Source organism: Oryctolagus cuniculus, chromosome X (assembly GCF_051225735.1).
Source record: "Oryctolagus cuniculus isolate XC-2025 breed Fujian yellow rabbit chromosome X, ASM5122573v1, whole genome shotgun sequence".
Classification (NCBI taxonomy): Eukaryota; Metazoa; Chordata; class Mammalia; order Lagomorpha; family Leporidae; genus Oryctolagus; species Oryctolagus cuniculus.
Window position 1 is genome coordinate 133,442,109 of NC_142888.1, and position 12,684 is coordinate 133,454,792.

A 12,684-nucleotide genomic window follows, 5' to 3' on the forward strand; every position below is an offset into this window, starting at 1 on the left:
TTTACTAATATAATTAATTACATCAATTAATGGAAGAAAACCATTTGATTTTTTCACTGGGTACCAGAAAGAAATTTGAAAAACTCAATGTGCATTCTTTCTAAAATCACTTAGTGGGGCCGGTGCTGGGGCATAGTGGGTAAAGCCACTGCCTGCGGTGCTGGCAACCCATATGAGTGCTGGTTCGAGTCCTGGCTGCTCCACTTCTGATCAAGCTCTCTGCTATGGCCTGGGAAAGCAGAAAATGTTCCAAGTCCTTGGGCTCCTGCACCTGTGTGTGAGACCCGGAAGAGGCTCCTGGCTCCTGGCTCCTGGCTTGAGATTGGCACAGCTCAGGCTGTTGCAGCCAATTGGTGAGTGAGCCAGCGGATGGAGAATCTCCCCATCCCCGCCTCTCCTTCCCTCTCTGTGTAACTCTGACTTTCAGATAAATAAATAAATCTTTTTAAAAAATCACTTAGTAAAATGGTGAAAAAAAGTAGTAGCCTAATAATGATAATCTGTGGTTGAAATACTAGAACAGCAGGAAAAACACAAAACGGCCCACCACCAGTGTTGTTAATTCGCCATTTTGCTCCAAGTTCTAGTCAGTGTAAAAATGAAAAGAAGTGTGAATATTGCAAAGGAGATACCATTAACATCATTTGTGGATTATAACTATTTGGAAAGCAAAAAAGATCAACTGAAAACCAGCTCCTTGTTAAAGCACCTGGGAAAGCAGCAGAAGATAGCCCAGGTACTTGGATCCCTGCCATTCATGTGGGAAACTCAGGTGAAGTTCCTGGCACCCGGCTCGGCTGTTGCAGGCATTTTGGGGAATCAATCAGCAGATGGAAGATATATCTATCGCTTTGCCTTTCAAATAAATAAATAAAACAAAATGTATAATAGAAATAAACAAAATGACTAGAAGAAAACTATAAAAACTTACTGAAAGTATTCAAATAATGGAATGAAATTCCTGGGTAGATATTGTAAACATGCTTATTCCTGCCACATATCAGTAAGTTAATGCACTTTCAATCAAAATCCTAATCCTACATTAGCAGAAACTTGACACATTTATTTTTCAAATTCAAATATACTGTGTATAAGAATATAAATGAGAATTTTGAAAGACAAAAGATAATAAAGGGGCTGGCACTGTGGCGCAGTAGACTAAGCCTCCACTTGTGGCTCCAGTACTAGTCCCAGCTGCTCCACTTCCGATCCAGCTCTCTGTTTATGACCTGGGAAAGCAGTGGAAGATGACCCAAGTGCTTGGGCCCCTGTACCTACGTGGGAGACCTGGAGGAAGCTCCTGGCTCCTGGCTTCAGATTGGTCCAACTCCGGCTGTTGTGGCCATTTGGGGAGGGAACCAATGGATGGAAGACCCCTTTCTCTATCTCTCCCTCTCTCTGTAATTCTACCTCTTAAATAAATGAGTAAATCTTAGAAAGTTAAAAAGATAATAAAAACACATTGAGTATTTACTATAACTAAAAACTGGAATACAGTCTTGTTTATATAACAAATATTTGAAACAGAATTTCCAATCATTAAAGAAATAGTGTAGTATCTACAGCTCATGCATGGACAAATTGTTAGTGTTGCCAGCATAATGATAATTCCAAAACCTGACAGACATCACAGAAGATCAACATTTTCCAGTGTGTTTTGCACTGAAAATGCTCCAGAAAATAAGGATTATTTTGTCATGTAATTTGAGGGGATGCCCACCTAAACATTAACACCTTTGCAACAAAACATTCAAACGACACACCATACAAGAAAGATAACATAAGGAATATGTTAGAAAAATGTTATCCAATGAACAAAGACTGTTTCCAGTTACTTGTGGACAAGATAGCTGATCACTTAAATATTAGCAATTTCTGTATTACCCAACACCAAAAATTAAAAATGTCAGAAAAACCCAAAGAAATACTTGTAATGTAATCAATAAAGACCTGACTTCCAAATATAAGGGGATTTTACTAATTAAGAATAAGCCAATTAACATGAGAATTGTGTTCTAGTAATTATCATGCATTTGCTATTACTCTGAAAATCTAATGTATTAGATTATCAATTGATAATAGCGGCAGGCATTTGACCTAGCAGTCAAGACCCTGGTTAGACTCTTACATCCCATATCAGAGTGCCTAAGTTCAATATCCAGCTCTGGATCCTGACACCAGCTTCCTGCTAATGCAGACCCTGAGAAGCAGTGGTAATTGTGTTCCTGCCACCCATGAAGGAGTCCTGGATTGTATTCCTGGCTCCCAGTGTTGGCACAAAGCCGTTGTGGGCATTTGGGGTGTGAATCAGCAGATGGGAGCTCTCTGTCTCAAATAAATAATAAACTACTTTTAAGATAAATAAAATATTGATATATTATTCACCTCTCAAATTATAAGGAGTTAAAGGATTGACAGTGCTTCCCAGTATAGACATTCTCATACACTGTTCCTGGGCATTCAGTAAAATGTCCTGAAGAACAAGTTGATCAGTCATCGAAATTTAAATATGTATGTTTTTTTGATTCATTAATTCCACTTCTAGGATTCTGGCTTGATATAATTGGTCAAACACAAATATATATATATATATATATATAATATCTGTAACAGCAAGAGATTTCATATAATCTAATAAGAACTGATAAAATAACATATTATATATCCATGCAGTGAAATGCTATTCTATCAGTTGGGAGACTTTCTGCTATAAGTGGGAAGAAGAAATAGCATAATTAAAAGGGAATTTGTTACCTCATGTAACAATGAATCCTTTTTTTAAGATTTATTTATTTATTTCAAAGGCAGAGTTACAAAGGCATAGGCAGAGAGAGAGAGAGAGAGAGGGAGGGAGAGGTCTTCCATCCACTGGCTCACTCCCCAGATGGCTGCAACAGCTGGAGCTGTGCTGATCCGGGGTCAGGAGCCAGGAGCTTCTTCCAGGTCTCCCATGTGGATGCAGGAGCCCAAGGACTTGGGCTATCTTCTGCTGCTTTCCCAGGCCATAGCAGAGAGCTGGATTGGAAGAGGAGCAGCCGGGACTAGAACTGGCACCCATATGGATTACCAGCAGTACAGGTGGCAGCTTTACCTGCTATGCCACACCACCAGCCCCAAACAATGAGTCTTAATACATGGTGGCTCCAGGATAGTTCAATCTGTACCTCAATGACATCATCAAGGGCCCAGTTTTCTTCTGTCTCTGCTCTGCCATCTTTAGTATATCCACTAACTTTGCTCCTAATCACATAAAGGCACTGATTGACTGCTGACATATAATGATTAGCAAAACATACACAGCCTTTTCCTCATATATTTACAGAAAATATGTTGAAAAGGTTAACAGCACAGTATTTGAGGATCTTCAAGAATTTCATGGAAAACACATTTTATGCAAAAAAAAATGCATGGATTTCAAAATGAACTTATCTTTTAATTCTATTTTTCATAAAGTTTATGAAGTACTGTTACTATGTTATATGATATTATTTATGAAATATTCATTTAGGTACAAACATAATACCTATCATTTTCTGAGTATGGTTATTTATGTTTACCAAATACCAGGCCTGTGCAAAGTACTTTATATGCATTATCTGATTTCATCCTTGCAAAATGTCTATGAGTTAAATAATATCATTACCCAAATTTTATATATGTGTAAACTGGGACTCAGATCGAATCACACATGTATTAGCTAGTATAGTTAATAATAGTTTAGAATTTGAATCTATATCTGGCTTAATCCAAAATTCATACTCTTAATAATTACGTTAATCTTTTGAAAAAAAAAAATAAAAACAACTAGAGGTAAATAGACCAAACTTTTAACAATTATTTTTTAGGAAGTGAGGGTTGAATGAAATTGACTACAACAGCCAGGCGAAGAAGGAAAGAGGAAACAAAGTCAAGGGATACATTGCTTGAGGATCCCAAAGAAGTTTTTAAGAGGCTCATAGGAGACAGTGGACAACCATAACTTACAATCAAGACAGGGCCACTGAAGTGAAGTAAATAAGATTCAAGGTCATTGGATTAAGAAAGGACAAGAAAATCATTCATACAAAATACTGGTGAACAATATGAGTTTTTTAGAACTCTCAGAGAGCTCAGATCATACAGGGCTTTGTTGACATGTTAAGAAATTTAAGTTTTGGGGGGGGCTTTGTTTTAAGTCTGATGAGAAACCATCAGTTGGTTTTAAGTAAGAGAATGATTTGATCTGATTTATAATGTGAGAAGATCACTCTGGCTGATATATTGAGAATATGTCATGGAGTTGAGAACAAAAGCAGAAGTAGGGAAACAGGTTGGAAAGATATTGAAGTAGTCCAGTAATAATGATAATGGCTTGAACAAACGTGATAAAGTGGAAATGGAAAAAACTGACAGGTATATTTTGAAGGTAGGCTTGATAGTACTTGATGATGGATTTGATATGAGAGATAAGGGACAGTGAGAAATTAAGGAGAACTCCTACCTTGGAGCAAGATAGTGGATTATGGTGTCATTTATGGAGATGAGGAAGACGAGGGTGGATGGAGCACATTTTGATAAATGTAGACTTTACTATTGGATACGCTGAGTTTAAGAAATTTGGTTGTGGTTATATGGAGACCTTCATTTAGAGTTCAGCAATTCAGAAAGCCATGGAAGTAGGTAAGATTGTATAGGGAGAGGAGAGAATGGAGAGTGGGCAGAGACTTGGGCCTCCGGCAGGACTACGAACACCAGCTTTCTTTCCCTTTTGTGTATGCTAAGTTGAGTCATCAGCAGTGACTTCTGGAGCCCCATCTTCCTTAGGATCAAGAAACTGCTTGCTCCAGAAATTGTTGGAGGCAAGGGAGCAATCCATGCAAACATCTCAGGAAAGAGAATTCCAGACAGAGAGAACAAGTACAAAGGAATGTGTTTGGTGTGTTTGAATAACAGCAAATGAACCTATGTTACTGTAGTAAAATGAACAAGGGGGCATCAGTAAGAAACAAGCTTACAGAGGATAAGGAATGGAGATGGAATTCATTTTTAAGTGTTCTTCTGCAGGCCACTGGAAGAATTTGGGGTTTTAGGATGAGGAAAATGGATAGCCACTGGAGAATGATGAGTGGATGGTTGCTTGTAACTTTTGTGGAGAATAGGCTGCAGGAGGAGGAGCACAAGAGTGGCCGCAGGGAGACTAGCTATCACAATAACTCGGGCAACAAGTGGTAGCGGCTGGCACCAGCCTGTTAGCAGTGAAGTGGTGAAAAGCTGTCGTTTAATGGTTATACTTTTTAGATAGAGACAGAATAATTCCCAGATAGATCAGATGCAGACTATGAAAGAACAGAATCAAGAATGATTCCAAAGTTTTTGGCATTTACAGACAGGGACTGAATGAGGTCACCAAAGAATTAATAAAAATGAAGAAAAGATGATCAAGCTTTGGGGATCATTGTAAGGACACTCTCTCCTCCCTCCCTTTCCCCCTTCCCCTTTTCCTCCCTGCCTTCCATTCACTCATGGCGGTGCAAAGTTAACCTACTTATGCCCAGACTCAGAGTCAACCATCTTTCCTTGTTTCTACTCCCCACCCTCTGAAACATGTGCTATTAATCCCAGGAAACGTGCTGTACTATTGTGTGTCATCTGGGTCCCACACTCCCAAGTGACCCTGACATGAAAAGTACACCATAGTGGGATTTCAAAAATCTGAGGCAATTTAGCCTAGAGAAAAGAAGCCTTTCCAGGAAATGCAATAATAACTAATTATCTGATGACAGAATTAAGATCCTTGATTAAAGATCCTAATGGTGATGATTTAGGCTTGACAGAATCAACTTTTCCCAAACTGACATGGGCCAACTAGGAAGTAGTGAGGTCTCTGTGACTTTTAGTATAATGATCATATAACTTTCAAAAATCCATTCTCTTTCAAGATTCTGGTGAATACTATGCATACCATTTATCATATCTTACTAATATCCTTGGTAGTGGTTGCTACACTGAAGTTACATATTCTGGAAATAGCTACAACACACACTTTGATCTTACAGTCACATGATCAACCATTTTACTAAATACAAGCATTTTTTCATTCACATACAGCTAAATAAAGCATTTTTTCACATTTTATTACAGTGCACGACAAAGTAAGGAAAAGTATACAATATATTTTATTCTGGAATATGTGGCAATCTAATCCAACATGCAATTGTGGTCTTTGTTACAAGTTGTTTATCTTTTCTTTACCTATGTAGTAAAATAGCTTCTAAAGCTTTATCGTTAGTATTATATTAACACCTGATTTTTTCTCACGTGTATTCTAAAACCCACTTATTGCAGTGACAATAGCACTGAATTCTACTAAAATGATTTTTTTAATTTCTAGAACTTGTTGAAACAATTAAACTCAGCCACCTCTTCTGGATCTATGCTGAGAATTTTTAAACCTGCCTAAAAAAATGCCAGGAATGGGAAAAATATACATATAATGTATTTTAGTCAAGACAACTGAAGAGTTTTGTTTCTATCCCTTTATGAACAGGTAAGAATCAAGTCTTTTCCTTTCTTCACCCAACTAAACATATTTTATTTGCCTTCTACAACTATGAAGCAGGAAATTTAATTACACCAACCAAGCCATATCATGTGAAACGAATATAGAGCAGACAATCGGTTCACTTGTAGTAGATGCTGTAAATTTATCCAAGGTGGTTTGCTCATCCAGCTTGGGGCAGGTAGTAGAATGATCTTCCATAATTTTCATTATTTTGCTTCTTTTTTCTGGCTGAAGCAAATTCCCCAACTTTCAGATTCAGTCACATCCATACTGAAGTTCAATACTATATCTCAAAGCAGTTTGCCATTCTTATGCTTTCCTGTCACAATGGATATGATAAACCTGACTCTAATCAGAATAGTCTTCTCACTGTGAAAAGTATGGCTTGTGCCTGACTGAACTGACTACAATCCAAAAACTAATTTAAAGCATCACCTTTCTTCAAGAAGATAATGGAGGCTTCAAGTCAGTCATTCCAATTTGCTGATGCTGTTAGCTCACTGTTCAGCTGAGAATTAAATAGCTGACTCTCTAGGGTAGACACAAGGCAGTGTAGGCATAGGGCAGACAGGTAGCCCAGGTCATTGTGGGGTGAGTATTTTTGTACCCATCCCACTCCCCATTGCTGTATGTGGTTATTTTCAATAAAATGTTCATTGTGTCTCAATGATAAGAACACTTAACAGCCCACAGTTCTGATGTGTTTTCAGTTGTGCGGTTACTCACTTGTTTATCACTGTATCTTATCAGTAATACCTGAATGGGCTTTACCTTTGACTAATTCTCATGTTCCATCAGGAATATAGCTGAGTTTTAATCAAAAGGGAAACATATCCTAACATGTACAGGACATTTATTTACAGTCATATCTCTTCCAGAGTAAACACATTAATAATTGTTTATTCATCTGACAGAGGATGATGCAGTGAAAAGAACTACGAGTCAGGAGTCTTTGACCTTGGCCAAGTAAGTCTCCTGCCTGTTAGTTCACTACTCAGTGCAATGGTGACAAAAACCTCTCAGGCCTGTTAGGATGATCAAATAAGTAGCATAAGGAACTGTCATGTGCTTGTAAGGGTGATAATGCTCACTATTGAGCAGGTACTCAGCACAAGACTGTTGAGCAAGGATTTGCCTTTGGGCTATTTTCAGAGGCCATCCCTATGTTGTCCCTGTCAGGTGTTTAAAGAAGCAGCAGGCTATTTACTTCAATATTGCAGTTGCCAGTGCCATGAAACTGTAGGCACAGATGGGGGGGGGGGAGTATGGCTACCCATATGGTAATTTGCACGGGACAATTTCTTTTACATAGCTGAGAATTCTACCATTAGAGTATACATTTTCTCAAATGGCCTCCTTTTCATATCCACATGTAAGTATCTTAGCAAATGGCTGGTTCATATCCCTTATTTTACAGAAACTAACTTGTACCTTGTAACCAAACCCAGCACACACAGTTGGTATAGAATATTTTCTCTGAATAAGTTGATCTCACAGTCTTTTAGTTATGTTACTTGTTATCCATGTGATACTTTTTTCCCTTTACATGTTTCTTTATGTTCATGACCCATGAGTTAGTGGAAATACCAAGGAACAATAGGTGTCTTGTCTGTAGGATTGTTTTCCTGGGATCTAGCTTTTCAAACCCCAGGCCTTTAATATGTGGCTCACCAAGGGCACACAGAGCAGCCATTGCTCAGCGTGGGCCACAAAACAGTGTCTGGCCCTGTCCAGCCCATATGCACAGTGCAGTCCCTCAGTCCCAGCACCAGGCTCCCCCATCCACCCAGGGAAGGCGTCTCACTTGGTATCCAAATGGAGGTTCAGTTCTCTTCAGTCACAGAAAGGTTCTATTCATTTTGGTGGTTTTTGTAAGTTCAGGTGCGAGAGCATGTTTGGGAAAGAAAAGGGCCAACTAGCACAAACACCTCCTCTCTGATTTAACAACCTCTTCTGAAGAGTGAACCACATTTGGCACAAATCCACTCTTCACCCCTTCCCAGCCCTCCTGGATTGTAATCTCCCCCCTTTTAACCAGCTCATATATGTCTCTCGTCAGGTCTGTGAAGGCTTTCTCCACATTAATGGCATCTCGGGCTGACGTTTCAATGTACTTCATGCCGTATGCAGCAGCCAGTTTCTCGGCCTCGTGGCGAGTCACTTGCCTCTGAGTATCCAGGTCACACTTGTGACCCACCAGAACAAACACAATTTGGTAGGGCTGAACGTGTACTTTGGTCTCTTCTAACCACTCATGGACATTCTGGAAGGACCTGCGGTTGGTAATGTCAAATAAGAGAAGACCGCCTACTGAGTTCCTGTAGTAGGCTCGAGTGATGGATCTAAAACACAAGAAAGAAGTAAAGAATAAGGCCATGTGCAAATTCCTGCACGTCAATGAACTCAGAAGATTTTAGTGTTCCTGGTGATTACTCTCATAGCCATTTAATAAAAGCGATTTTATGTTTAAAGAAACAAGAGAATACAAATGCTTTTCTATAATAATTATGAAATACAACTTTTCAATTGGAAAAAAATTTGAGATAGCATCTTGTACAAATGAATGCTCATAGTGTTTCAGGCCTTTTCCCTCAGTTAAGCACTGGAAATGCTGGGAAATGATTGACTTTTATTTCCTGCCTTCAGACAAAACCACAACTAACTCCCACCACCAAATATGAACAACTGGTAGAGACTTCCTCTTCTGCAAAATGAGTCAGAGGGTTATCATGAGGCAAAATGAAGTAACAGATGTTAAAGTATCCTGTGACCTAGAGGGTTAGTTCATCAGAAATGCTAGTAATTGAAATGGGAGTCGTCAAAAATAAAAATGTACTTATGATAGTTAATAGAAATTCATTATAAGTATCTTACACTGCACCGTGCTTTTTCTGTTGATTGTTACTATGTTTTACTCTTTCCATTGTGCCTATTATTACCTACCAAGGATCCTCAATCTCTTCTGTGAGGAGAAAGACAATTTGTTTTCTTTTCCAGGCCATGTGGGAACAGTTAAAAAAAAAAAAAAAAGAAGTGGTGAAAGGGTTAGGGGACACATTTATGAGAGTCAAGCTCAGGATCTACCAACTAGGAAAATCCACCTGAATAGTCAAAGCTTCCCCCTAAAATAATATGATTGATTTAAGCCAGGGCACTTGGAATATTTGTAAAATTTGTTGTATATTTGCCATACTTCTTAGAAGAAATCTCACTGATTTTAACTTCTTGATTGGAGGAGCTTCATTATCAATATACATTATGGTACTTTGCTTGGAATATATTAGAGCCTATTAGAGGGGTTAGAACTTGCTTTAGTCTACTGTGACTTTTACATATACCTGTTTTTAGGTTTTCTGTCTCCTTGAATGAAAAATGTGAACAATGAAGGACTCAATAGCTTAAAGCTTAGGTGAAATGAACCAATGTTAACAGAACAAATATTGTCCAGGAAATTACAGTCCATGCTAGATGATGGTAAGCCCAAACAAGTTCATCTCCAGGATCAGGCAGGTCAACCTCAGGGAAGTAAAAACATTTCTAATTGCCTTGACTTCTGAGGATTCATGGTTAATGGTGGTGAGCCAGAAAATTAGACATGAAGGAAGGTTTTGATTTGTGAATGCTTGACTCAAGAAATCAATAAGCTGTAAGTCCCCAAAAGTGTGCTACAATGTATTATTACATTAATGGCTTCTGAGTATTTAGCAAAGTGACAAAACCCTTTCCTTTCCAAGCATAACACAAGGCTACATAAAACTTAAAATCTTCCCTACATAAAAATATCTTAGAGTGAAAACACAAAGGACAAACTGGAAAAAATATCTTACATGACAGGAAAGGGTTAATATTGTTACTCTGTAAATAATGGTTGCAAATAAATGGTAAATATTGGATATGACTAGAATGTTAATACAGAAATTCCAACATATAAAAGATATTTTTCTTCACCCATGAGAAATGCAATCACAGGTTGAAAGTGAACCTGTGCAAGAATATTTGCCACAGTGCGGTTTGTGGAAGCTGGGAGTTGGAGACAACTTAAGTTTATTATTTCCTATTCTCCCAGTATTTTTTAAATTACTTAACCAGTATCTTGCATGCTCAATGAGTGTTCAATAGATACATGAATAAATGATCATAAACATAGGCTGTTGAGTTCTCAATCTGATTCTTGCTGCTCTGAGTTTAGTTCAAATTGTTCTCTATAAAGTTTTCCGTGTACACATTGATCTTTTCCAGTTAGTTTTCCCTCCTCTGTGTTCATGTATGTAAGTACAAATAATAAATGCTATAAAGGAAAAGCAAAGGATTGTAAGAGAACATTAAACATATTCACTGATTACTCATCATGTGGCAGGTGTTAAAGTAGGGAGAGGAGCCACAAATACAAACAAGACATTCTTTTGTGTAATTCATGATTATTTCCCCCTAATAGGTCAGCACAGAACTTCTAGGAGGGAAGGGGTTGTGTGTTATTTTTAATAGATGGCATCCCTCATGTGGTTTCTCTAGAAACAAGTCCAGTGCCTGCCACATAGTAGGTGATCACTGATCACTGAATGTCTGCTGTTTGTAAAAAGGAATCAATCGATTTTGTTAAGACACATCTAGGTGTGTGTGTATGTGTGTGTATGTGTGTGTGTATCTCATGTATATACACAGAGAGATATAGAAACAAAATCTATGTGTCTTTGTCAGTTACATTAGGATGGCCTCTGGGAACAGTTTTGAAAGGATGTAACATAGGGACTGAGGTTGAATTACAGGAATCAATTCCAGATAGGAGAGGGTCCTGGTTATTAACTGGCCTTCTCTGCTATCGCGTTTCTTTCCCTACATTGCAGTCACAGAAGACCACCCCCCACCCCAACCCTTAGTTTGCCCTTTGAACAGCAACTAGGACCAGGAAGTCCTCGCTCCCCAGGGTCTGTGCAAGCCCTGAAGACCCTCCCATTGGTCATGGGCCCGGGCTGCGCTCCCACCTGAACCTCTCTTGACCCGCCGTATCCCAGATCTGGAGCTTGATGCGTTTTCCTGGCTCGATCTCCACCAAACGGGAGAAAAAATCCACTCCTACGGTGGGATCCGAAACCTGGGCAAAGCGACCCTCGGTGAAACGCCGAATCAAGCAGGACTTGCCCACCGTGGAATCCCCGATGACAATGAGCCGGAACTGGTACAGCCAGATGGCCTCCATGGCAGCGGCTTGGCAGGTCTCCTTGGCCCAGGCTGGGGGCGGCAGGAGGGGGCCCCCTGCCTAAGCCTCGGAGAGCTCGGCTTGGCCCCAATCTAGCTGGACCATGAGCTCATCGCTGGCCTGCTAGCCCAAAGCGAGGTAGGCCCAGGCGCGAGGAGAGCAGAGGGATAGATGCTGCGCTTGCAAAGGTGATGAAATGGCAGCAGCATCAGCACCACGCACTCTGACTCATCACTGACAACCGAGCTACTGTAATCCCTCGTGTAGACGCGACTCCCAGGGCTGCCGCCGCACTTTCTCTAAGAAGAGCGCACTCGCAAACGACCTTGAGAACAGCACATTCCCTTTTCCTTCTTTTTTTTTTTAATTTTCTTTTCCTTTCTTCTCTTCTTTTTTCTTTTCTCTTCTCTTCCCTTCCTTCACTCCCCTCCCCTTCCCCCACCCTTCCCCTCCCCTCCTGTCTTCTCTCTCCTCTCCTCTCCTCTCTCTTCTCTCTTCCCCTCCCCTCCCCTCCCCTCCCCTCTCTTTTCTCTTTTTCTTTTTTGTCTTTTCTTTTTAAAAGAAATTATTTGAAAACCAGAATTATACAGAGAGGGAGGGACAGACAGAGATCTTCTATCAATAAATTCACTCCCCAAGTGGCTGCAACAGCAGGAACTAGTCCAGGCTGAAGCCAGGAGCCAGGAGCTTCATCCTAGTTTCCCACGTGGCTGGCAGTGACCCAACTACTTGCACATCTTTTGATACCTTCCCAGGCCATTAGCAGGGGTGTGAATCAGTAGAAGTCAGGACTCAGAAACTAACACTCATTTATGGTCTCGCCTTTCACTTTTTATTGCCTCTTTGTAATTTAAAATTTCCTCTATCATTTAAATTGCAAATGTAATATCTTTCCATTGAAACTAGTGAAGTAATGCAAAATGTATGCAAAAATAGGACGTTTATA

The 12,684-nt window shown here is 39.6% G+C and overlaps 1 protein-coding gene and 1 long non-coding RNA gene across 2 annotated transcripts; one reads left to right on the forward strand and one right to left on the reverse strand.

Moving 5' to 3' along the window:
* The first annotated feature begins 7,422 nt into the window (after positions 1-7,422).
* Positions 7,423-9,380, forward strand: LOC138847503 (uncharacterized). The gene is made up of 2 exons (XR_011385340.2): positions 7,423-7,507; positions 8,601-9,380. It is a non-coding gene; the product is annotated as an uncharacterized LOC138847503 (long non-coding RNA).
* RAB39B (RAB39B, member RAS oncogene family) lies at positions 8,457-11,738 on the reverse strand. Its single transcript, NM_001171387.1, has 2 exons — positions 11,524-11,738; positions 8,457-8,883 (listed from the first exon to the last, which is right to left on the reverse strand). The coding sequence occupies exons 1-2, from the start codon at positions 11,736-11,738 to the stop codon at positions 8,457-8,459; spliced, it is 642 nt and encodes a 213-aa protein (NP_001164858.1).
* Positions 11,739-12,684: the final 946 nt, after the last annotated feature.